The sequence below is a fragment of the Camelus ferus genome, chromosome 15 (assembly GCF_009834535.1).
Source record: "Camelus ferus isolate YT-003-E chromosome 15, BCGSAC_Cfer_1.0, whole genome shotgun sequence".
Lineage (NCBI taxonomy): Eukaryota > Metazoa > Chordata > Mammalia > Artiodactyla > Camelidae > Camelus > Camelus ferus.
The window spans coordinates 20,162,898-20,190,459 of record NC_045710.1 but is presented as its reverse complement, the minus strand read 5'-3'; the positions used below and the strand labels follow the sequence as shown (position 1 = coordinate 20,190,459).

Genomic DNA, 27,562 nt, shown 5'->3' with positions numbered 1-27,562 from the left:
TCCTGCCAACCTGCCCTTCAACCACTTTGCTCCTCAGCCACATGGCCTTCCTGTAAGTCTATACCAAAGTTCTTCCCCAACTCTGTGCCTTTGCTTTCCTATTCTTCTGCCTGGAGCACTTCTCTTGACTAGCTGCTTCTGATTCTTCAGATGACCAGCCCATCTAAAACAGCCACTCTGCTCCAGTATCCTCTATCACAGCACTCTGTTTCTTGTCTCCACGGAATTCATTATAATCTATAATATTTATGTTTTCTGTATCCATTTGTTTGTATAGTACCTGTTTTCCCTACTAGAATGTTGGTCTTGGGCGCTGTGCTATCCCCTGCATCTAGGACATAATGGGCCCTCACATTCTGGGTGCCGCTTTTTAACAGGACACTGACTACAGCACACTAAGAAGGAAACAACTAGAATGAAAAGGGTCTAGAAATCCCGACAATGAGGGACTCATGACAGAACCAGAAATTTGTAGCCTAAAGAAGTACAAACTAAATGCTCAGGTTATCTTCAAACATTTGAAGGTTATCACGTAAAGAAGCGTTTGTTCCACCCACCAAACAGTTGGCCAAAATTTCAAGGGGACATACTTCGGGTCCAGAGACAAAAACAATTTTATCACAACTAAAACTTTAACAATAAAATGGATTATTTCATCAGTTTCCCACTATTGAAGATATCCAAGAGGCTGAATGGTTATCCATCAGAGATCCTGAAAACAGAACTTCTATGCTGAGAGATGAGTAGGGAAAGTTGAACTATAGGTCCATCCAGATTCCAAGAATCTATAATTCTAAGAATACAGGTAATGTTTAATTTCAGTTACACAAAGGGATGAATATCCATTATCACCTTTCATTCAGTGTATTTATTCAACAAACACTGACTGAGCAACTAATATCAACAAATGACTACATTAGCCCAATGAGATAAACAAAAACAAAACATGAGTGCTACTCCCATCCAAAGAGCTATAGTCCAGGAAAGGAAACAAGACAATTATGACTCAAGACAGAATGAGGTGAGTGCCACAAGCAAGGTACAGAGTGCTTTTCAAGATTTTTCCTGCATAACTGATTTTGTTATACCTGAAAATAAATCCAGTCAATTTTTGTAAAAGCTGCAAATAATTCTCAGGATCTAGGCACAGCTTTTATGTAACACCTTTGATGATGGCAAGGCAAGCGGCTATCTGAACACATAAAAATAGCATACTTGGAGATGAGAAGTTATTATAATGGATATGACTAAAAAGACAAATTCATAATCCAATCATTTTATATTCACTGAAATTTTGAAATCGCATTGTCTCTACCTCCAAAGACAATTTGAAGTGGTGACCCAATATTTTACTTGAAAAACTCTAAATTAGAAATGTAATAAATCTATCAAATTTATCTCCCAGTTTTATTTCTTTATCAATTATTTGATAAAATATGGTCTTGGGGAAATAGGTCTAAATAGACTAAAAACGAGAATACTCCTAAATTTACATTTTAAAAGATTATTTAAATGACCCAATTTAAATATGAATCAATCTCACTCCACTTTCCAGGGAAAGGCCTTACCCTGTCTAAGTACAGGGTTTTTTTGTTTTGTTTTACTCTACTTTACTTGTGTGTACATTGATAATTACAATGGGAGACAACTGAGACAGGATCCAAATTAGGCTTGCTTGTGTATTAAAACATCACTTGTCATTACACTGCCACCCAAGTTTGGATCATTTCAGCACTGATTATTTGGTTTGTTAATTAGAATTCTAGTATTTCAGAAACAACAGGGCCCTTAGAGACGGCTAGCACACAGTGTTTTTAGGTCTTTTTTTTTTTTTCCTAGTACAGGGCTTTTTAAGCAAGTTAGTACATTTAACCAAAATAAATACATCAGTACATCAAAAGAATGATAGATGTCTAAGTACCACTGAACTCTAAAAATAAGATCCTCTGAATCCACCGTGGTGCTTAAAATGAATGCTTTTACATAATAAAAATGCTGGCAGTAGAAATAAAACGATTAGCTGAAAAGAGAGAAAAAGCAATTGTATTTTTGAAAAAGGAAAACTTTAGCAATTTTATGAAAACCATAACAAATGGTTTTAGGAGAAAATTAGGAGTACAAAAAGGGTATAAGACAGAAGTTAACAGTTCATAGAAAATAAACACAGCTACTTAACATACCACAGTCTGAAGGCATTGGTGCTGCAGAAATGGAAAAGATAACTGGTGTATCAGAACCTTGAAATAAAAATGGGTATCTTCCAATCAAAGAACTTCCTTCTAATGGAAAATCTGGAAGGTCCTCTATGGTCATCTTCTAGAAAGCCACCTTTAATGAGAGGGGGAGAAAAGCATATCTATTATATTTGTATGCAACTTAGAATGATGACTGCCTTCAATCACAAAAAGCCTATATTCTTATAATATCTAACCTACTGACATTTTTAACTTCAAGAATCTCTTTTAGAGAGAAAGGGGGGAAAAACTTCTTTTTAGCAAACTATCGTTAAAGAATACACATTGCTTCACGCTGTGTCTTAGAGTCAGCAGCACATGTAACTTTTTAGACAAAGTTCAGGAGTAATAAAAACAACTACTATATATTTCCCAATAATAATAATAATAAACATTTTTTAAATGCTGAACTAATCTAAATGGGTGATATTCTCTTGACTCACAGCAACAAACAAGCAGATGGATCTCTAACTCCTCACAGGATCTGACACGGGTTCTATCATCCATGATCCAACAGCTCATGCCATGTGCTCATCACACGGAAATAATCTAGTTTAGAATGTTCATTATTTTCCCAGAAAACTTTGCTGAAAGTGAGCACATCAGTCACACCAACCTTAATCTAGGAGCTCACTGGCATTGTTCCACTTCTTAACAATGCAGAGGATCTGTTTAGTCAATTCTAGCAGAGGACAGAAGGCATTGCCTTTTAAACCACATCACTTATATTACCTCTTTTTCCCAGAGAAAATGGGCACTCAGACTAAGTTTGCTCTAAATTAGACTTGTCCTGCGCCCTAGCCCACATATCAGAAATGACACAGCAGAGAAAATGTTTTAGTAAAACTGAACTATGAAGCTAAAAACCTTCTGGTTTCTTCTGTGCCAAATGTTTGAAATATTATGAATCACTATATCTGTTTGAAATATAAGCAGAAAACTTTATTATAAACTAAATAAAAATGGTTTTAGATTATTTCAGTAGAAAGACAGTAAGTAAAGATAGTTATATGACAGCTTACTCTAGTGGATAATGCCGTGCTAGACGTTACGAGACACATGCACTATTATACTTGGTTAACTGACTCTGGATCTAACTTAATCATCTTTACCTACCATGTTTACCTACCATCACCACCCTGCTCCAAGGAAAGTTACCACTCTAAGCTAACTGGTTTGTTTCCACCTAGATTCATGTTTTCTGAATACTAGCAGGAACTGGTGAAGAGTAAGATGATTTCTTTTTTCTCATAAGGCACATGTGTATCTGGACATGGATATTACATATTAAACAACCTAATCCAGTGTTATTATGTCAAAGGTATTCAAGGTTTCTTCGAGGCTAAAATTACTTGCCATCCAATACTTTCAATCATTTTGATGTTAACCGTGTCACATAAATAAGAAATATTGTTGTCATAGAACATGGTGAACTTCCTCAAATACTACCAATTCTAAAAATAGGGGGAAGTATAGCTCAAGTGTTAGCACGTATGCTTAGCATGCACAAGGTTCTGGGTTCAATCCCCAGTACCTCCTCCAAAACTAAATAAATAAACCAAAAAGTAGTGCATACCACAAAGACAGCCCTCTTTCAATATTATAGCTTCTCAGAATTTAAAGTAAGTCAGGATTTCTACTTGTTGGCCTCTACTTTGACTTGGTAGTAAATCTGGGCAAAATATTCTATGCAGGGTATGAAGCTTCCTTTAAAGTCAAGGAACAGATACATTAAAGGGATAGTAGGCTGGAGCTTGGGCATATCTAGTAAGAGGTAAGGCTGTCGTGTCTTTTGTTGTTGGTTTGTTTTTTTTTTTTTTCAGACTACTCTCAGTAACGTTATATACCTGATCAAACACCAAACCACTTAATTCCATGAGCACTGGGAAACCACTGATTTTTTAAAAGAAGTCTGTCCTGATTCAAGCCGTGTTTTAGGAAGGTTAATCTGACTAAAATCTTACATATGGGGACTCAATCATGTTCTTTTATATTCTTAATTCTTCAGCAAAATGATTAAGTGGTTATCTTTCTGAGTTGATTAAGAGGAAGCCACCTTTCAAAACCTTCCTTTCAAAGAGTGGAGTTTCCCATTCAAAAAAAATTTTTTAGGTGATTCTCAGAGCTAACGTTTCATTTCCTTGTAGACCATTGATACCTTTAAAGATAATGACTGTATCTTACACTACTATCACTTGCTACAGGAGCTAGATTAGTGTCATATATATATGTATATATGTGTATATATATACATATAAAATAAATATTCAAATCCTAGATTCAAGGTAGAATGGTTCATTCAACAACATGTAATCAACTTCATTTTACATGTTAGATTTTTCAAGCCCAGAGAAGCTACTATATTACCTGAGTAGTGAAGTGAACATTCTTCAAATTTTGTGTCTTTACTGTATTTTTCCCTAGTCCCATATCCTTTCGTTCAGGAAAACTCCAACATTTTACCTTCTGCCCCATTTAAGAAAACTATACATGTCTACAAATTTTCTATAGTTTCAGAACCTTTTCCTAAAAGCAATTTCTGGATGTAAAGATCTGGGAATTTTGGTCAAACCTAGAGCTGGATTGAGTACACACCTTCATTTCAAATCTTACTATGGTTAACTGTTGATAATGGATTATATAAAGTAAGCCTAAAATTAAAAGTAAGCCCTAATTAACTGTGTACATAACAGATGCAATAACAAGAATCAAATTCCCCAAACTTTGATTTACATAGAAATCCCATCACCCCAAATCAGCTCTGTGTAAATGCAACTTGTAACATGACTCTAATAGTTGGTGATTTTTCAGAGATTCCTGGTCAGTGCCCTAACACAGGATGGTGGTAAGTGGAAATGCCCATTAATTTCTTCAGAGTGGTTCAGAGCTATTAGGGGCTCACTAAGGAACCTCACTGAGCCAAGAGACTCCCTCAGATTTATCTGGAATATGGTTCAAGGGCAGCATCCTTGAGCTACTCGACCAATAGGATATCCAAGTTGTATCCACACCAGTTGGAATCATGAGGCCCTTTTGTCACCAGAAAAGGGAAATAAGAATTATCTCGGTTCTTAGTTACCCGAAAAAAAAGAATTTTTGATGAGAGACAAAAAGGGTGATATAAGCAAGATTTTTATTAGTGAAGTAAAAAAATAGTGAAAGATAGTACACTCCCAAGAATTCGGAGCGGGCCAATTCAAAAGAGGAAAAATGGCACCATTCCCTTGTTTTTCCTATTTTTATATCCTGGTTTCATAACTGACTGATTGATTGATTGACTGACAACTCAGGTTCCCTGAGCTCTGGTTGATTGACAGCTCAGGTTCCTTGTGCTCTGGTTAACTGACAGTACAGGTTCCTTGAGTTCTGGATTGTTCCTTTCCCCTTCCTCTCCCCCTGCCCAGTGCTCATGTCTATCTAAACTACCTAACACTTTCATTTAATTTCACGTAATATTCTATCCTGAGTGTTTATTTCTATGAGATACCAAAAAATGTAATCCAACGAAAATAAGCATTTTAAACATACCTCCAATAACCCATTTATGTGTTACCAACATGAAATCTGTTCAATCACAAAGCAAGTATTTACAGTATTTGATATTAGCTTTAGGACCTAGAGAGAGTATAAAAGATGTCTGCCCTCAAGAAGTTCACTTAGTCATTCAACAAATATTTATCAAGTGTTTCTTACTAAGTCCTAGGCTGGCATAGCAAATGTAAAGAAAATAGATATGCCCTTGCCCTCAAGTAGGTTAGCCAAGAGTAGGACTCCTACAGGAAAGCTGCAATTACTGTATAGTTGTAAGTGCTGGATTCAAGGGGGCCAGGGGAGGCTTCCTGAGATAATAACTTACAGCTGCAGCACCCAACCAGGTAGCTACTACCCACATGTGGCTACTTAAAAGTTCAGTTCCTCCATTGCTCTAGCCCCTTACCACTGCTCAAAAGCCAGGTGTGGCTAATGGCTACCATAATGAACACTGCAGAAAGAACACTTCCCTCTTCACAGAAAGTTCTTTGAACATCACTGAAGGAAAACAGTGCTGCTCAAACTCCAGGTGACATAACAACACACAAATGCCCGAAACAGCAAGAAAGAAAGGCTAAGAAACTAAGCAAGCCCACAGCAGCATACTTAAATATACACATTAACAAGAGAACAAACGGCAAGCATGAAAGTAACCAGGCGTTTGCAGGTTTACACAGGGATAAAGAGTTAGGTTGATTCTGTAACGATTAGTAGTATATATTTCAAAACTGGCGTTGTTATAAGCCATAAAATATACCATATTAAATATTTTCCTAAAAGTCTTGCTGGTGGGATTGTATCTGATATATCTGAAACACTTGAAATAAATCCTATAAATAAGATACCATGTGCCAAATCTTCTATAAAATAAAAATAAACATATTCATTCCAATCCAAGAGTCATTGTTACAACACAGGTGCATTTAAAAATGCACATTTATGTTAGCAAAGTAAAATGCAACCAGGATGCTTTTGCATCATAAAAATGTAGAAAGCTAGACTTCTACCATTTTCAATTCCCTGCTTTCCCTCCACAATTGCTACATGTCCTGCACGTGATCTTCTGCCATTTAGATGACTGGCTTTAGATTGTACATAAGATTCATAAATGACAAGAGTCAATGTGAAAATGAAGTACAATTAAAGTATTTGGGGGATGTTTCTAAGAAGGAGAGTGTTTACTGAAATATTTAAAAGGCACCAATTTATACTACGATGTTGCTACAATGTGAACCACTCTAGCTGGCTGGGTACATACAGCAAGTTATTATCCCATGAGAATATCCTCCTCTGATACATATCAAAACATTGTCTCAGAGTTTAAACCTGATGTGTCTATAAAATCTCTGGATTAATGAAGAGCCTGACATCTAATTCAAAAGAAAACTGACATTACAAACCCATCAATCTAACCCACAAGGATGAGGTCTAACCCGAATCTATGTTTAGCAGCCTCAGCACAAGTGCTCCCCACAACTTTCCTCCCCATGATTAAGAATTAAGGAATCTCGGGGTAGCAAAAGACCAGAAGCAGAGTCATTTGGCCTAGGTTTGAATTCCCAACGGCAAAGGTTTCTCAAACATTTTAGTAAGCAAGGGGAGGCATGAGAGATGTAGAGGCCCTGCTCAGGAAAACGACGAAGGGCGGGTAACAGCACGCAGCACAGCACTGCGCTCAAGGGGCTCCCCCAGAGCGCCGGGGCGGTCAAGGCTGGGGCGGCGGAGCGGGGGCCAGAACTCAGCGCCGCCGCGGGGTCCGTCCCGTCCCACACACCTGGCGGCATCTCATGCTGAAGTTAAACCTTCGGTCAGGTACGGAAACCAGAAACCCACGTCCCGGCCAGAAGGCCGCGCCAACCCCGCCCCCGCCCCAGGGAGGCCTCCAGAAGCCGGCGACACCAGCACCCACGGCAAGCGACCGCGGGGCTCCCGGCGCCCCCGGCGCCTCCGCGCCGCCCTCCCCGAACCGCCAACCGCCCCTTAGGCACCCGCACCCCCTCCCACCGGGCGCCCGCGCGCGCTCCCGCCCCACCTGCCTCCTCCGGTCCTCTCAGGGCAGCCGGCGGGGAACGTGGGGGCGCGGAGAGAAGACCAAGAAGCGCGCTTCTCCGCCCGGCGCCTGTCTCCGGTAGCCGGCCGCGGGCCCTCCCGCCGCGCCGCTCCCCGACCTTGTCCGGCCCCTCCCGCCTGCCTCCTCCGCGCCGCGCGCGCCGGAGCCGGGCCCCACGCGGGGTCGGCGCGCGCGCACTGCAGGCGCCCGGGCTGCGCGCAGGCCCTGGCCCCGGCCCCGCGCACGCGCGGGGGAGTGGGGAACGAGAGCGAGCGCGCGCCTGCGCTGCCTGCCTCCTGCCTGCGACCCCGCAGCACTTCCGCTGAGCCAAGGTTGAGCCTGGGGTTAGGAAGGTCAGGTGGGCTTCTGGGGTTAACCGTGTCGGGGAGGAGGCGCCGCCGTGATATTTCCACCGCAGTCTTAGACAGGCTCGCGGCTGAACCCTGCCTGGCCCTGGGCCATGCTTGGGGAGGCAGCGCACGTCGCGCTGTACAGACACTTCTCATTAAAGCCTGTAGCTAGCCTAATCTGACCTGCCTCCCTGTCTCCTGTCCCTGTGTTAGAAGCCTTCCTACGACCCTTTAGGGACAGGCACCGCGTCTAACGCTTTTTGGGCTCCCAGGTGTCTAGCCCCTTGAATGATCCACAATAGGCCCTTTAGTCAATTACCTGTCTGCCGGTCTTGCTGTAAAAAGCCTAGTCAAGGCTGTACCCAATTTGAATAATTACACCCAAGGGTGTCAGTGTAGAGGCAGGAGGGGATGGGTGAGCAGTCGTCCCAGAAGTTAACTTTCCCTGCTGCTTTGCTCCCTTCTCAGTCCCCCTAGAACCAGAAAGTGGTGACACCCTGGTTCTCCATCCAGTGGAAGGAAAGGTGTTTCTTGATACTTAATGAGTCCCCTTATTGAAGGGACTTAATCAGTCAATTGTTTCCCCACGACAGAAGTTTGTAACACTGAGCCAGTAGTGTTACCTTCTAACGGCTGTCTCTGGGGCCTTTCTGTTCTGGCTCTGATATGCCAACTACTCCACTGTACTTCCATGTTCACCAAGCACAGTGCCTAGCAATAACGAATGTCGAATGAATGAATGAATGAATGAATGAATGTCTTTAGACTCCTCAAAAGCAGAGGTTAGTGCTCAGGGCACTCCAGAGCATCTTTTCCTATTAGAATCATTGATTCCAGGCTCTAGAAAAGGACCCCCTCTGGTTGTTTGAGTCCCCCTTAGAATATCCTCCCACCAAGTGGCCATAGTTAAGCACCTCCAGTAACCAGGAACTACTTCCTTTGAAAGCAGCCATTTTGTCTTTGACCAGCCTTGTTGAAAATTTCTTCCTACCTTGAGAGCTAAAACACCACCCCCTACATCTCCTCCTTACTGGGTTGTTTCTACTCTGGGGTCTTCCAGATCATGTCCAACTCCAAGGTATCCAGGACAAGCATTCTCAATCCTTTAGGCTTCTCCTTATACGACATGATTAAGATCCTACTCACCAGAATTTTAAGGGACTCTCTACGATGCATCTCAGCTTGTCTAGAGCTCTCTTAAATGCGATGCTCAGGAATGAATGAGGTGTCCTGTTGAGTGCAGAAAGGAGAGAGACAGCCACCTCTTTCTCAGTCCTATGAGTCTGTTAGCGTAGCTCAAAATATCAAAATACTCATTTGCAACAGTCGTGTCACATTGTTGAATCGGGTGGAGCATCCTGTCAACTGAAACTCATAGCACTTATGCAATATTTAAACACCATGACCATCCCACAGTCCCGTCAGCTGCCAGTTTCTCTGTCCCTTCATGCATTCTTGGGGATGATAACGTGACACAGATGTTTCCTCCTCCCTGTGCAAGTCCCACCTCCCTCTCCCTGCTCTCATCACACCCTGTTCTTGTCTGACCCCCTCCCCACCCACTGCTTTACCTGGTTAAAAGAAGGAAGGTAATCTGCCCTTTGTTGGCTTTAAGCAACTGTAAATAAGCCCTATTGTTAGTGAGCAACAGAAACTCATAAAGATCTATACGTAACAGAAGTTGCTATTGGCAAACTTCCCACATATACAGTTCACTTTTATTGCTGGTTTAAATTATCCCTCTGAGATGCCACTATTGGTAGATGACAGGGTGTGGCTAGCTGAGTTGTTCTTCACTGTAATAAAGTCTCTGTTAAAACCATCCAGGCCACTGGCTTTATCTGCTGTACCTAAACACCATACAGTACATTGGTGAATTTCCAGGATAACTAAGCCATGAGAGATTCTCCCACTCACCTGGTTGCCTTTATTCAAAAAACTGAAGCTACTGCCTAGTCCATTATCAAGAATGCAAGCACTCTTTTCATGCTTCTTGGAACACCCCATGTGCATACAAGAGTTGGACTGGGAGATGAAATGGGGCCAGAACTTGGAACTTGAATGATTCACTGGGGTGGGCACGCACGTGGGGAAATGGTCCAGCTGCAGCTGCTGAGATTCAGGTATATCTGAAGGCATAACACGGTGCCTGGGAAATGCAGCAGTAAACCAGTCCTGGGAGGGGATCAGTATCAGCGGTCAGCATCAATGTGGAGAAGGGGGCATTACTAGCTCACCACTCTGTGATTCCTACCTGTGTGGTCTTGTCTTCACTATACCAGTGAAGAAACAGACTCCAGGAGGCCGGGGACCTTGCTCAATGTCCCCTGGGACAGAAATAAAATTCAAACACAAGCCTGTCTGTTTTGAAGGCCTATGTTGATCCACTATTTTGCATTATCTACACAGGGTGTCCTTTGGGGCATTCAGGATACAAAATTGTTGCATTGAGTAGCAGGGATCACTGAGAAATTTGGATAGACAGTTCTAAAGTCAGCATCAGGAAGGGTTGTCAGTGGCTTACAGGCCCTAATCCTTGAGAAAAGGGTTAGAGGAAATAACCAAAAGAAGACAGTGTTACTGTTCTTCTTGGACAGAAGAATTGGGCAAGACAGGATTCACAGGGGAGGAAGACAAAGGCTCATTTCCAGAATATGAGTGTACAGGGCATTAGGACCACAAGAGACATCCAGCTGTTAGAATTGGGGTGCCAGACTGGAGCCCAATTAGCAGAGGTAGTTAAATGCAGAATATCAGAGCACTAGGTAGAAACCCTGAAATCTTTCTGTCATGTTTGTGGATAATATGATTATCAATATAAAAAACCCAACAGAATCAACTATTAGGAGTTATATGTGAGTATAAAGTTTCCAAATACAAGATCAGTTTCTAAAAATCAATCGTTCCCTCTACATCAGCAGTAAGCTACCAGGAAATACAATAGACAGTAAGGGACCATTCACAATATCAATGAAATTCTAAAGCATAAAATTCAAGAATTAACCTAATAACTTGCAAGAACTTTATGGAGAAAATTTCAAATCTCTATTTATGGACATAAAAGGAGATTGAATAAGTGAAGATATACTATGGATAGAATGACCTTACACTGGAAAAATGTCCATTTAATTGCTAAATTCAATGTTATACCAACCCAAATTCCAGCAGGAACTCAAAATGTAAGGAACTTCAATAAAGTTACAAAATACATAGGGAAAAATAAACATTTAAATAGGTATGTTAATTTTGGAAAGCAAGAGCAGAGAGAGGAAACCTGCACTGCCAAATACTGTGCCATCACTACCTAGTGATAAAAATAGCATGCTACTGGTACAGGAACAAATAGAGCGACCACACAGAATAGGACACTCAGAAGTCGATCCATGGGACCTCGATGTATGTTCACGTGGGGCTGCAAATCAATGAGAAAAATATAAATTATTTAGAGGCTGGTTTTGGGGAAACCAGCTTAGTTTTTTGAGGGAAAAAATAGACTTGGATGCCCCATCTCTACCATATTCAGGGTGAACTCCAAATTGATTAAAGACCTATATTTGAAAGGAAAACGTAAGAGAAAATTTTATGAATGTAGGGTAGGGATTTACTTCATAAAACTAGACTGCCAAAGCACAACCTGAAAACAAAAGACTAGGAGATTTGACTGCATCGCAATGAAGATTTCTCTTCAATGAAGAGTACCATGGAGAAAGCTAACAGATGGCGGACAAATTGAAGGGAGATAGATATTCAAAAGCTGCTAGTGATTCATATCTAAAATAGATAAGTAACTTCTACAAATCAACAAAAAGAAGTTAGAAAATTGAAGATAAAAATGAGAAAGGGACAGGAATAGGCGTTTCACAGAAGGGAAAGCCAAAACAGCAAGCACACAGAGACGAGATGCTCAAACTCACTAGTAATGAGACAATGGATGGACGGACAGTGTGATACTGCCGACAGCCACTACATATAAATTTCAAAAACAGCTGGGGGTTGGGGGTGAGTCCTAATTTGTAGTGTTTGCTGATTTCCATGGTACAGATACTCTCACCCCTGCTGATTTCCAGGTACCAGTGTGAGGTCACTGGACAAGGAGTTGGGAAGAAATGTGCTCAGTCAACTTCATGGACCAACTCCAACACACCATTGCTTTACCCATCAGCCTGGCAAAAGTCAGAAAGATCATCTCCAATACTGGCAAAGATATGGGAAAGTGGGAATCCTCATGCACAGCTAATGGGAATTTAAACTGCTAAATATACTCTGTTGAGCAATCTGGTAGCATTCAGTGAAAACATTATCAGCCTGCTTTATAACTCAGCCACCACCTTCACAGCTCTGTCTCAGAGAAACCCTTGCAATGGTCCTGTAGGTGTCTTCCTCACGTGGCTTCCAGGAAGCCAATTTCTCATTGGCTAGGTGATCTCAACCAGTTCATGGCTTTAAATATCATCTCTATTTTCATGATTCAAAAATTTCTACCTTCAGCCCTGAACTTCAGACATATATCCACCTGCCTACTCAACATCTAATCTAGAGCATATACTAGGCATCTCAAATATAACGTGTCCAAAATAGAACCCTTCCCCATAACCTTCCCATGTCAGTAAGTGGCAACTCTACTCTTGCTATTTGCTCATAGAGTCATCCTTTCTTTCTTTCATATTTCTGGATTCCCTAAACCAAATTCCCCTTCCTCATTCTTCTTTTTAAAAAGTTTATGACATAATTTATTGATGAAGAAATTCTTCAGTACCACTGAAATCCTTACAAATCAATAGCCACCCAGAGACCCCAGGAACTTCCTGCTACTTGGGCTTGCCTTCCCCTGATCTATCTCCTTATCTTTCTCAGGACTTTAAGTGGGACTGCCTGCGGCAACAGACCACAAGCCTCATTATCTGAATCTGTGCTTCTCACCCTGGTTGCACATTCAAATCACCTAGATGTCTTTCACAAAATATGCAAACCCTAAAAACCCTCTCAAATATTCTAATTCAACTGATCTCACTTCGATTCATGCCATTCTATAAATTTATTCTCTTTTGTTAGATTGCTTCCCGAGAGGACACTAATGACTTTTTCAAAACCCCCTTGTCCCTGTGTGGGGCACTCTAGGCAGCACCACTCCCACATACCACATGACACAAACACTTTTAGGAGTCTTCGTTAGTGGCCAACATAAAGGAAGAAGAAACAAAGGGAATGTTTCATGGTATTAAGATCAAAACTGCCGCTGTTGTAGAAGAGCTAAGTTTTTCATACTGGCCACCCAAATTTTTGGCCACCAAGACACCTCCAGAAACATCTCTGGTACACAAAAGCAGCAGCAGGCCAGCTTCCACTAGGATGTGAGTTCCAACGTGTGCTGCTCCCCCACTGCTCCCAACTGAAGCTGACTCTCATCAAGCCTCTAGATACAACTATCATTTTGTAGAAAATGTGAGGCATCAAAGAGTATCATAAACAACGCCAGGAGGACACAATGGGCCAAATCCAAAATGTGGGGACTTCTGCAGGGCAAATAACCCAATTCCAAAAAAATAGCTAAGGGGAATGGGTCTAGATCAAAAGATACATAAGTGCTATCTCCACAATCTATAATATGCAGATCTTGTTTGCATCCGGATTCAAACAAAGAAACATAAAAAATAAAAAAACTCTTGAGACAATGGGAGGAAATTTAATCCAAATTGGATATTAAATGATATTAAGAAGTTTTGTTGATTTTGTCAGGTGTGATGTTATTTTGTTTTTATTAAACAGCCTTATCTGTTAGAGATTCATACTAAAGTATTTATGATAAAATGTTTAATATCTAAGATTCACTTTAAAATGCTTCATTAAAAAAAGTGTATGTTGGGAGGGATTGATGAACAGAGAATGACAAAATATTGATCATTATTAAAGTTGAATAATAATGGGGCTACTATTTTCCTTCTTCTGTGTGAATTTGATTTTTTTTCTATGACAAAAAGTTTGAAAAGCAGATGCTCCAGAAAGGTTTCAGGCTGTTTCTGTCACTGTGATATCCTTGGTACCTAGAAAAGTTGTCTGGCACATAGGAAAAATGTAATAAATATTTGTTCATTGAATGGGCCTGGTTCTTTAAGATTTCAGTCTCAGTAAAGATAGACTATGATGTCCAAGGAATTTAGAAATCAGAGAAGTTGCCTTTATATCACACGCAAGCACACACTCTAAAATGGGAGGCGGTCATACATCATGAAAGCGCCATCAAGTTGTCTTTCCAGCAGCTGTTTACAAAACCATTACAATTTCATCCCTGTTCACTGTAAATCATCAGCTGCTTTAATAACATCTTGATTAGGTGAGAACTGAGAGAATGTCGGACCCCGTGGAGCTTCCCCAGAGTGGGTAGAGAGCAGCTTCCACCTTGTCAACAATGGACCAAATGACTCACCTAACAAAGAAAGCTATTGACAGACCAATTAGCTGGTACTAAGTCTTGAGAAAGTCTCCTTTGTGACAAAAACTGCATTGATAATGAGATCAGTTCTGACATTCCACATCTAACCATATTGGCAACAGCAGGAAACAGTTAAAGTAAAAATAAATGTAAATTGTTTTTTTAGATTCACATGGGGTTCAAAACTAAGTGATAGTCTATCTTTTCAAGGCCCGTCAAAATACGTCATGCAATATCTTTATCATCATCAAGATAATCACAACCATAAGGCACTAATGAATGACATTAGAAAGGCAATCAGATGGCATATTGGTCCATTAAATCAGAAAAATACATGGAGCGCCTCCTACCTGAAGGGCTGTAGGGAGGCTACCACAGTGTAAGTTTCACTCCTTGTTTTCTAGCAAACGGGGGAGAGTGGGCAACCTGAGTTGGAAGCCCAGAATCATAGATTCCTATCTCGGTAACCCCAACAAAATCACTTAATGTCTCTGAGTTAGTTTGCTCCTTTGTAAAATGAGATAAAGAATACTTGCTTCCCTGCATCGCCATGAGTGCAAGGCCTGACACAAAGTGAGGGCTGAACAAACACCTGGATGAAAATTATAGTGTATGGTCATAAGACAACAGCATGACAAAGAACACCAACCACCTGCCAAAGGGACAGTGTCAGTACCAGGGATTTCCCAAGAGAAGAGCACATTGCCAGATGAAGTGGTCCGGAAAAGTTTCAAGGAAGAGAGATTTTGAGCTAAGTTGGGAGGATACTGAGATCCAGTGATATAAATGAGGAGCTAGTGTTTACTGAGTACTTTGTATGTGCTGTGCATTGTTTTAAGTACTTTCATGAATTAATATACCCCTGAAGGAGACATGTCATTTTAGTTTCTTTTTCCAGTCAGAAAAATCAAGGCATAGAATAGTTAGATACTAAGATCACACAATTGGTAGCAGAACTAGGACTTGAATCAAGGCAGTCTAGAGCAAGAGTGTAAACCACAACTCTGCAAGAGAAAGGCTTGGAGGTAGAAAAGCTAAATGTCTGTTTGAAGGATAGTAAACAGTCTAGCTGGAGCAGAGCCCATGGTACAAACTGGTGGGGGATGAGTTGGAAAGGTAGGTTGGGGCTAGACCAGGAATAGTTTCAAACATCACACTAAGAAGCTGAGACATTATCCCATTGGGATGAGGAAAAGCCAGCTGAATTTCTAACAAGGGAAAGACTAAGGAATCTGTCACCACTCTTCAAAATGGAAACCCCTGCCCAAACTTTATGCCCACATCTGCTATGCTCTCTTAATAAAAAGTTGAAACAAAAGCATATTTAAAAATTCAAGCATTTTGAAGTGAAATTGAGCACCTGAAAATAAAGTTACCTTGAAAGTCTTAGCTTTTATCAATCCAATTTCAATAGGTTTTTTAAAAATAGCAAATGAGTTTTTACAAATGTCTGTCTCCACAGACAACTTAGTTTTTATATTTAACGTGTGCTCAATAATGACCTGCATTCAAAGTGAAGTTGAAACAAGTTATGCAGATCCACTTAGGGGATAGAAACCTACTGTTTCTGCCTTTCCTATCACACCCCATCAACCGCTCTGCAGCATAACAGTAACACCTGTATGTCATCATTTTAACCACTTGGTTATTATATAACATATAATAATGTAATAATATATTAATCTTTTGGATATGTGCCCATTGCACAAAAGCACAGTTTCAGCAAAAACAAAACCAAAAAAAAAAAAAAAAAAAAATACACACACCAGCCACTCAGCTTCCTTGGGTGCTGTCCATCCACCAAGGTGCTGATGTGCTTGCTGCCCACCTATGGTGCTCTACTCCTCTTGGCACCATGGTTTCTGTTTCTCCAGCCTCACCCATGCCCTAACTCAGACTTCAAAGCGGAGAACCACTCAAGGTTCAGCTTGTCAAGTGAGGCACCACATACCTACTAAAGAGCTTCATTTTCACCACTTTGGAGGCATTGTTGCTAGTAGCAATAGCCTAGCATCTTTGCAAGCAATGGCCAGACACATCAAGGACACTGTGTGCCTCTATTGCAAAGGCTACTGGCCGTGCTCAGGTCTCAGCTGCATCTGAGATTGGTTACCCCCATGCACACTGGTCCACACAATCCTCAGCTTCTGCAGTCCAAAGAGACCCAAGAAAAGAGGTGTGGCCTGTGAAGACAGTTCCTGCTCCTCATTAGTCACTCATGTACTAAGTAATTCTAAGTATCATAAATACCGTTAGATACTGCCCTGCCCTTAGGGAACTTATACCCTAACTAGAGGGAGTGAAAAATTAAAACTCTCAAAAAGCTGGAAGCAGGATAGAATCCCAGGCTTTGAAGTCAGACATATGAGGTTTGCTTGGAACCAAGAGGGTTCCTGGATATGGCACTTTCAGTTTTAAAACAAGTTGATCACCGTAAGACAGATGAAAGATCAAGTTTTATTAGCTTTGGGACCCTGAACAAATAAAATAACCTCTCAAAGACTCAGTTTCCTCATTTATAAAATGGATATCAGAGCAGCACCTACTTTATCCCATATTTCTTCTAAGAATTCAATAAGCTTTTGTATAAAAAGAACTAAGCACAGTGCCTAATATTGAATAATTGATCAATAAGTGTTAATTCTGTACATATAATCAATAATACAAGATAGCATATAATGAAAGACTGAATTAGATGTTTTTGGAACTAAAAAATGGGACACAAGATAATTAGATCATTAAGAAAAGGTTACATAGTGGTAGAGTCAACAGATAAAGTACAGGTTGCCCAACTCAATTTGAATTTCAGATAAACAACAAGTTATTTTTTAGTATAAGTATGTACTGTAGTTTTTAAATTGTTATCTGAAAATCAAATTTAACTGGATATCTGGGTATTTTATTTGTTTAAAATGGCAACCCTATATAGAGGAGGTAGAACTTAAATTGTTCTTTACAGGAAGAGGAAAGAAAAATAATGCCAGGCAGAGGGGTTAACACCAATGGCAGTGGACCAAAGGCAGGAAAAATGCATAGGATGGTCCTGTAAATTTTTAGAGTGAACCCGTTTAGACCCAGGGTCAAGAGCCTAGATCTGATGCAGAATGCATGGGAGAGTTAGAGGTGAGGTGCTAGGGTCCTGAGATAAGGTAGGAATCAAAAGAAAGAGATGCTTCACAGAAAAGATGAATGAGATTTTATGAAGGAAAACAATGGATTCAATGTTTTGAAGCCAAGTCACTTTGAGAGGGACTATAAAGCCAAGGAGATCAAGTATATGGCTGTCCTTGTAGTCAGATGGGTGGCCTGAACTCAGCCGGTGGCGGCAGGAATGGAGGGAAGAAAGGATTGGATGCAGAGAGATATTATGAAGAAAGGCAATGTCTGCAGGGAAGGCAGGGACTAAAGTTCTGAAAGTGAATATGGACTTTCACTATGAAAACTTTTTTGAATCCCAGCAGTGTTATTACTGGTGACCTGAATAAGCAATTACATGTAACTCTAGAGAGGCCTCTTGAGGTAAGTTAACTTGGATCAAGAGGAAAAAAAAAAGAAAGAAAGAAAGAAAGAAAGAAAAATAGGGCATTTAATGCCCTCTTTGCTCTTCCCTAAGTAGTAAGAAGAGATTAAAGCTAAGGGATTCATACGTTTCCTTCTTTGCTTTCCTCTTACCTCGGGGACCCTATGGAATTCTCCTGCCCACCAGAAATGACAGAGCCCTTCAAAGAGAGTAAGTTCAATGCAGCCAGGCAGTGAGGGGCCTGGGGCACACAGGGAAACTTCCCTTGGGGTCCAGTGTCACTATTTTTGACCTCCCAAGCAAGTTGCTTTCTTCCTGATATGTGTACATGAAATTCTACTCTTGTAGCAAATGAAAAAGCTACAGCCGCATTTGGTAGCTTTTCCCCAGAAGAGCAGTGCTTCTCTTTAGAAACATTCCCTGGCATGAGCCTATAAGTCTGATTCAAAGAAGCAAATGTCTCAGAATATCTGCCTTGAGGTATATGTGAAACCAAAAACCAATGATCCTAAAAGAACCAGACTCAAAGGATCTGCTTAGAAATGCAACTCTAAGCACTATATCAGGTCCTGAATGCTCACGCTGACATTCTTCAAGGTCACTTCCCACCTCTGCCAGATGTGATAAAGCCCCCCCCCCACTGCCCTCCACATTACCCTCTGCATCCTTGTGTGTGCCATTTCTTCGCATTCACTTTGCCTCCAGTCTACTTCCACCTCTCCAAATCCTACTGCCCTTCCAGAGTCTTCCTGCATCTCTCCTCTTCCATGGAGAGCTGGCTCCCTAACTACTCCAAACTACTATTCCTAATCTCTTGTAATTTCTCCCTTTTGCTAAGGAAGGACACACTTTAAAGCCCAATTGTAAATTATTTTGTATTAGTTGTTCACTTTGGAGGCATTTTGTCCAGCCTTTTCCAGTGACTTTGTAAATTCCATGAGGACAGGAAACATTTCTTTTGCCTGCCTAAAAGCACTTAATACCTGCTTTCTGTATTAAACTTTAAAAATGAAAGCAGTAACAAATGTATCACGCTAATGCAAGATGTTAACAATAGGGGAAAGTGTGAGGGTGTCAGGAGGCTTAAAGGAATTCCCTGTACTGTCTGCTCAATTTTCCATAAACCTAAAACTGTTCTTCAAAAATAAAGTCTATTAATTTAGAAATGTTTAATTTAATATTTCTCCAAATTCTGAGTTCCTTCCTCTCTTTCAATGATGAAAGAAAGAAGATCTAAATAAATAGATATTCTACATTCATGGATAGGATGACTCAATATTACTAAGATGTCAGTTCGTCCCAACTTGATCTATACATTCAATGCAATCCCAATCAAAATCTCAGTAAATTATTTTGAGAATATGAACAACCTGATTCTAAAGTTTACATGGAAAGGCAAAAGGCCCAGAATAATCAACAGAATATTGAAGAAGAGCAAAGTCACCATGACAGAACTCAACATAAAGACTTACCATTAAGTTACAGTAATCAAGACAATGTGGTATTGGCAAAAGAAAAGACAAACAGATCAATGGAACAGAATAGAGAGCCCAAAAATATACCCATACAAATATGGTCAACCAATCATTGAAAAAGGAACAAAAGCAATTCAATGTAAAAAGGATAGTGCTTTCAACAAATGGTGCCAGAACAGCTGGACATCCACGCGCAAAACAATAAATCTAGACACAGACTTTACACCTCTCACAAAAATTAACTCCAAATGGATCATAAACATAAATGTAACAAGCAAAACTGTAATATTTCTAGAAGATAATAACATAAGAGAAAATCTAGATAACCTTGAGTTTGGTAATAACTACAACATCAAATACACAATCCATGAACGAAAAAATTAACAAATTGGAGTCCATTAGAATTAAAATCTTCTGCTCTGCAAAAGACCCTGTTAAATGAATGAAAAGGCATCTACAGACTGGGAGAAAATTTTTGCAAAACACATATCTGATGAAGGACTTGTACCCCAAATATACAAGAACTCCTAAATCTCACCAATGAGAAATCAACTCAACTAGAAAAATGGGCAAAATACCTGAAAAGCTCTGACCAAATAAAGCATATGTACAGGTGGTAAGTAAGCACATAAAAAGATGCTCAACATTGTGATCTATTAGAGAATGGTAAATTAAAACAGCAACGAGACACCTCTACAAACAGATTAGAATGACTAAAATCCAATTCTGGCAAGAATTTGGTACAACTGGAACTCTCATTCATTGCTAGTGAGATTGGAAAATGGTACAGCCACTCTGGAACACAGTTTGGCAGTTTCTTACAAAGCTAAGTATAGTCTTACCACATGATCCAGCAATCTCACTCCTATGTGCTTACCCAAGTGATTTGAAAACTCATGTCCACACAAAACATGCATATAAATGTTTATAGCAGCTTTAGTCATTGCTACCAAACACTGGAAACAATTAAGACATCCTTCAGTAGGTGAATGGGTAAATAAATGGTGGTACATCTATACAATGCAATATTATTCAACAATAAAAATTAATGAGCTATCAAGCCATGAAAAGACTTGGGGGAAATTTAAGATATATATATTTTTTTAACATTTTATTTTGAGTTATAGTCATTTTACAATGTTGTGTCAAATTCCAGTGTAGAGCACAATTTTTCAGTTATACATGATAAGATACATATTTTTAAGTGAAAGAAGCCAGTCTGAAAAGGCTACATACTATATGATTCCAACTATATGACATTCTGGAAAAGGCAAAACTGGAGATAGTAAAAGCATCACTGGTTGCCAGGAGCTGGGGAGGGAGGTGGGGAAGGAAAAACAGATGAAGATGGGGATTTTTAAGCACAGTGAAATTATCCTTTATGATACTGTAATGGTGAACACGTGACATGCATTTTTCAAAATCCATAGACTGTACAACACAAAGAATGAACTCTAATGTAAACTATGGACTTTAGTTAATAATACTGTAGCAATACTGCTTTATCAATTGTAAAAGGGTGGGAGGGAAGGTGAATTGTGAAGCTTTTTAAATATTCCATTCAGGTTTTTAGCACTGAACTGACCTTTTGACTTTTTGATGCTGTTATGTAGGAAAGGATGCATTTCTGTAAAACATGTCTAAATTGCCTCACAGTATATGTCCAATTATTGAAACCCATGTTAATTTGTCTAAAATAACAATATGCTTTGTCCAGGGTGCTCACCTGTGCCTTAGCAGAAGTGAGATTTCACGAGGTCTAGATGGGCACAAGATTCATTTTATGATGAATGAAAACTTACCCAAATCATGCCAGGGTCTTCTCAATATCACCTAGAAAAAGTTTTTTTTTTTTTTCAATTTCTCATGAGTCTTACTCAGCAGGAGCACAAACTGTTTAGAGTGTTGGTTGAGAGGGTATGGAGATAGGTGTTTTCATAATGGGTTCCCTTGGGCCCATATGCAGATCCCAATTAGACAAAGCCTGGGTGGTGGTTGCAGGCTTTGACTTGCCTCCCTGTGGTGGATCCTCCTCGAGTGCACCAGCCTGCCTCCCCACAGGCAGCAAATACACAACAATGGCATTGCCTGTGGTGCTATGGATACCAGACTTAAAGGGCCAGAGACCTTTAGCTATGACCCTTAACCTACCTCTTAGGCTGCCGGTAGCAATGGCAGAGGACTTGGAATCGTTAATGGGGCCTGGCCCGTCACTTCATAGCAAAGACAATGCCTGGGGAGCTGAAGAGACTCTCCCAAAGGGAGATGGGAAGATCAAAACCTCGACTCACTCTTCTCCCTCCCTCCAAGTTCCTGCCAATGCCTCCTGGGGGCGGGAGCCCTAGGGCCCTCTCCCCACAGGGCACTGAGAAGGGGGAAGAGGCTTGGCAGTAGGTCTGGAGGGGACAAACAGAAGATGCCCAGAACAACCAGGAACTTCCTATCTTCCCCCGGTTATAACTGCAGCGTGTCGTCTGGACTGGACCTGCTCAGAACTCAAAAAAATGTACCTCTTTCACCAACAAGCATTAGCTCTGTTTTTTGATATAAAGAGAACATTTTGAACAAACATTTGAATGGATTTTGTCATGATTTCTGATGATAAGACATTGTGTTGACCTTCTGAGCTGCAGCCACAGATCAGGAGATAACTTGGAAGAGCGGCCCGTAATGATCCTGTGCTGTTCTTGAGATTTTACTGACACCTGGCTGCCTGTGGTTATCGGAGCCAGTACAGATTTCAGTCACTGACTCGTGTCCAAAAACGTAATTTTCTCTATTCTCCAATATTTGAGTATAATTTCTGCCTTGAGCCTCCATTCTCCCTTAAAGCAGAGAAAATTTAGTCTAGTCACTCTCTGATAAACTCATTCAAATTCAGTCATTTCTTAGTCAATTCAAGTTGATAATTCAGTCACAGTCAGGTTTTTTTTCCCTTTTATTCTCCTCCCCCAGCTTCTCTTCCCTGGAGCTGATCTCAGCTCTCAAGGGCTTATCCTAGGAGCCCACTTCTTAGTCTTAACCTGTGCTGTCTGGCTGTGGGTACAGCAGATAACACATGCTCCCTTGGGTGGTCTGTGGGACATAAGGTGGTTCCCATTCATTCTCTCTACTGAGAAGGCAGCTCCGTCCTCACCTGGTTCTCACACCTCATCCTGGGCCAAGCCCCTGGCTCTCACTTTCTCAGCTAAATTTTCTCTACATGGAAGCCTTCAGGACATTGTAGGTGTCCTCTTATGCCACCCTGACCTGTGGGAGACTGGACTGGGCAAGTCTCCCTTCCTCTTGAACCTGGACACGCTATGCCACCATTTCTACCACATCAAGATGACACAAGGCACTTCTCCCCAAGGCTTGCTAGCTTGCTCTCTCCCCAGTCTCAGGCTGTGGTCCAGGAAAGGGGCATAAACACCTCTTCTCTCAGGACCCTCCAGATGAGGCCTTGAAATCAGAGGTGGGGCACAGAGAGTCCCACACGCACACATAACCCTGTGGCTTCTCCTCAATCTCTTTCCCATACCTAGATCGGGAGGTAATTTTTAACTGTTGGAATCCACTGGTTAGCTGCTTCAGAGACACAGCTCAACCTAGTCAAGCCATGCCCTCCCATTTCATGGGAACTCAACTTTAAAAAATAGTAACTTTCCCCAAAATAATAATAATAACTTCTGGAATATAAATTTGTCTAGGGATTTTACAAGGTATAAATTTCACATTTCTAAACATGACAACACAGACAGAAATTATAAAGACAGAGTTGATCAAATGAAATGAAAACGTCTCTCCTCCAAAAAAAAGTACCATAAACAAAATTAAAAGGCAAAAAGAAAAATACTGACCACATGGCAACACATATGACCAGTCAAAATGTTAATATCCTAAAAATCAACAAAACGAAGATAAGTACCTCATTTTTAAAAAATAAACAAAGAATGTACAAGTAATCCCTGAATTAAAGTATGCAAATGGCCGACAAAGTACACAATGTTTAAAATATACAACAAACTCTCCAATAAACACATAATTACAAATTAAAATGAGATGCGATTTTTCTCTTTAAAATCTGTAGATTTTTTTAAAGGATAATATCCAATGCTGGCAAATTTGCAGTAAAGTGGATATGTATTCACACTGCTGCTGAGAATGTAAACTGGTATAATATTTCTGGAGAATAGTTTCACAATTTGTACTAAAAGCCTTAAAAATCTTTCTATGCAGGGGGAGCATGACTCCCCCCTCCCTAAGTGGCTGCTCAGAGTACCTCCAAAGAGCAGGGAAAGTTGGGGGCATAACTTTACATTCCAGCACCCTGACACACACTGCATCAGCCAGGTCAGCATCACGTCACGACCATCGACAAGGTCAACACCAGCAGCTATAAATCATAAGGACAGCGTGCACTCTTGATATGACGCAATAAAAATAGCACATTACCTCTGCCATCCTCCTCTCGAAAACCCATAACACCAATCAAATGAGGAAAACATGACACAAAACTCAGCTGAGGGACATCCTGCAATATGACCAGGACTTCTCAAAACTGTCAAGGTCATCAAAAATGATGCAAGTCTGAGAAACTGTCACAGCCAAGAGGAGCCTAAGAAGTCATGATGACAAAACATCACATGGTGTTCTGGACGGGACCCTGAAAACAGAAAAATGACACTAGGTAACAACTAAGGGCATCTGAATAAAGTATGGACTTTAGCTTATAATCATGTATCAATATTGGTTCATTAATTGCAATAAATGTACCACACTAATGTGAGAGGCTAATAATAGGGGAGACTGAGTGGTGGGTGGGGGGAGTATATGGGAACTCTCTGCTCAGTTTTTAAATAAATTTAAAACTGGTCAAAAAAATAAAGTCAATTAATGTTTTTTAGAATTTATATTCTTTGGCTAAGCAATTCCACATCTTAGAATTTATCCTGAGAAAATGATCACAAATGTGAGCAAAGATTGACCTACAAGGACATTTCAGTATTATTTAAATAGAGGTAACCTAAATGTTTAATGATAAGAGTCTGTCAAAGAAACTATCATTCCTCTATTCAATGGAATATAATGTGGCCATTAAAAATGCTATAAAGAATTTTGGTGATATGAATATAAACTTATGTCATAGTAAGAGAAAAACTAAGTTCCAAATTGTAGGTATAGCAAGAATCTGTCTTTATTTACTGAAACAGGATAGATGGATAGATAGGTAAACATTCATTTTTATTTCCCTTTGAGCTTATCTGTATTTTCTAAATGTTTACATTGCACATATTGATCTTTTATTGTGGAAAAATGCACATAACATAATATTTACCATTTTACCACTGTAGAGTATACAATTCAGTGGCATTTAGCACATTCTCATGGATTCCTGCAGCCCCCCTCCTGGTGAGGCCAGAGCTGAACAAGCGACTGAAGAGTCCAAAATGAGTTGGACTGCCAGGCCCAAGAGAAGCTTGAAATACAGCTATCTTATCCCCCAAAATGTAGGAAGTAAAACACAGGCTTTGGAGTCAGACAAGGGTTCCAATCCCAGACCAGCTACATGCTAGTTATGTGACTTGAGCAAATTATCTAAACTTTTCAACCTCAGTTTTCTCATCTGGAAACATGGATGTGGCAGAGGAGACCATTGGGCCACAAAAATTGGGGTATAGAGATGTTGCTGGATCAATTACATTTCCCAGCCCTTTTGCATCCCAGTGAGGCCATGTGACAAGTCCTGGACATTCAAATGTGAGTAGAAATGATGAATGTGTCAACTCTGAGCAAAAAAGTTGAGTATCAAGTATGCCTTCCCCGTAGTCTCTTCCCTTTCTACCTTGGAAGTCATGTATTGAAGCTGTCAACATTTCAAAATGGAAGAGCCTGGATCCCTGAGTCACCACTTGGAGGAGAGCTGTTTCAGATAGCAACCCAACCAAGAACTTCTAAGAACACACACCCAACCAAGAACTTCTAAGAACACACACACAAAACTGGATAAATTTTTGCCAAATTTGGAAAGCACATTTAAGATACTTTGATGCCAAAAATAAGATACATAGTAGAGATGAAATTTTTAGTTAAGTTAAGCAGTCAACCTCTAGAGGTACAATGAGATGCCTGTGTGACTCCTGATTCAGACAATAAGACATAACAAGAATGGGTGAAAACAAACAGGGGTTTCTAATATGATCATCAAATCAGGAGCCATTTAGAGCAGATACCTGATGTCACGCCCTGGTTTCTGATAGAATTGCCTATCGCATGAGCAACTCTGGATGGATTGCTCTAAGCTACTTAACAGTAGCCTGACTCATTTTTTAATGATGGTTAATGGTTCTCCACAACAAAGCAGGGGAGGCAAGCTAGGGAAATGATACATGCAAAATGCCTAACACAGTGCCCGGAACACAACCATTAGCTCGCTTTCCCTGCCAACTCACCACAGAAGTTGCTTGCCTGTTGCCTGTTCATCTCACATCTAGAGCAGGGAATTGTGTTTCACTGGACAACCATGCCAAATTTATTTATGTCCCTACTGACAGAAAATTTGGATTGTTTCCAATCTGAGTCTGTTATGAATAAAGCTAATATGAATATTCTTGCACCAGTCCCTTTTGTGGACCTACACACTCCATACTCTTGGGTAAATCCTTAAGAGTACAATTGATGGGTCAGAAGATGGGGGTATGTGTAACTGTTAAACAGTTTTCCAAAGTAGTTGGGTCATTTTACATTCCCACTCAAAGCAATTCTTCTCTTTTTAAAAAAATCTGAAGCAACACCAATATGAAAAGAAAATAAAAGTGAGTCTTAATGAAAAATGAGAGGCAAGAATAAAGAGCTCCCTAAATTATTTGGAATAGTCAAGAAAACCAGTCCAGAAGGCGCAGAGCTATCTGACAGCTGATCCTCCAGGCAATACTTTTATTTTGATCATTGGTTTGGAAATAATTTTATCCACTTCGATCAAAAATTTTCACAAAGATGATTCAAGCAGGGGCCCAAATCCCAAAAGGAGAAGAACTTACACAAAGAACTCTTCAGATGAGCTTTGCATCCTGTTAGATGGAAGATCTTTCCACATGGCATGCTTGTTTACTGGCCTAGCTCAGCCCTGTGACAAATGAAACAACTTTTTGATGCCTAACGCAGTTCCCCGCCAGGCACTGAGTCAGCTTGGTGTTTCCCAGGAGTCCCGTTTCAAATAAACAGATCAGAGAACTTGATTAATTATGCACTCTGGGGCATCGGGCTGCGATAGGCACCAGGCTCCGCACAGCCCTGGTCACCAGTCTCCAGCTTGCTCCCAGCAGAGGATGGATCCCTAAGCCCTAAAACCCACAGGGTTATTCTTCTTGGCTGGTGGCGACTCGGTAAGAGAAAATGAAAACTATAAAGCCAGAACACAACCCATTTTCAGCAACTTCACTTAGATGCTCAGTGCAATATTTTTCCTATTAGTAAAATGAAAAATTGCCAACAAGCTAAATAGCCCAAAATGAGAAATGGTTAAACAAAAGCCCCTCTTCCACTTGCAGTTAGTGGGAATTGTTGCATGTTTAAGAGCAGAGAAATGACACAATGAGACCTTAGAAAAACCCTGAGGTAGCAGTTTTTTGTGAACAGAATGCACAGACCCAGAAGAGCAAAAACCCAATCTAGGGCTCTAAGCCAACCAGTAGGCTGTTATTTCCAGACAATTTAGGAAATGATTAGGGCTTGGTCCTGGACAAAACTAATGAATTTTTCTTATGACTTTTATTGTTATAAGTGGCTAAGATGCCAGGGGGAAAGGAATAAGGATTTTTTTTCAGTACCTACCACTTGCCAGGCACTGCGCCAAGCACTTACCTAGTGTTAATTGACTGAATCCTCACAACAGCTCCCTGAAGTAGGTACCAATATCCCCATTTCAAAGATGAGTTCTGCCTCAGGGAACTTAACTAACTCGTGGAAGTCCCCCCAACTAAAAGGAGGCGGA

At 40.5% G+C, this 27,562-nt stretch overlaps 1 protein-coding gene across 4 annotated transcripts in view; it reads right to left on the bottom strand.

Moving 5' to 3' along the window:
• Positions 1–27,562, bottom strand: part of CLIP4 (CAP-Gly domain containing linker protein family member 4) — a 100,203-nt gene that overhangs the window by 54,120 nt on the left and 18,521 nt on the right. The window contains exons 1-2 of one of the 4 annotated variants that reach the window (XM_032497286.1): positions 9,312–9,528; positions 2,181–2,328 (exon numbers count right to left, since the gene is read on the bottom strand). In XM_032497286.1, coding sequence (XP_032353177.1) covers positions 2,181–2,313 — 133 coding nt within the window. In that variant the 5' untranslated portion in view covers positions 2,314–2,328; positions 9,312–9,528. Of the gene's footprint in view, positions 1–2,180; positions 2,329–7,797; positions 8,007–9,311; positions 9,529–27,562 lie in introns of those variants that run through there. The other 3 variants (XM_032497285.1, XM_032497287.1, XM_032497288.1) reach the window with 3 other exon arrangements.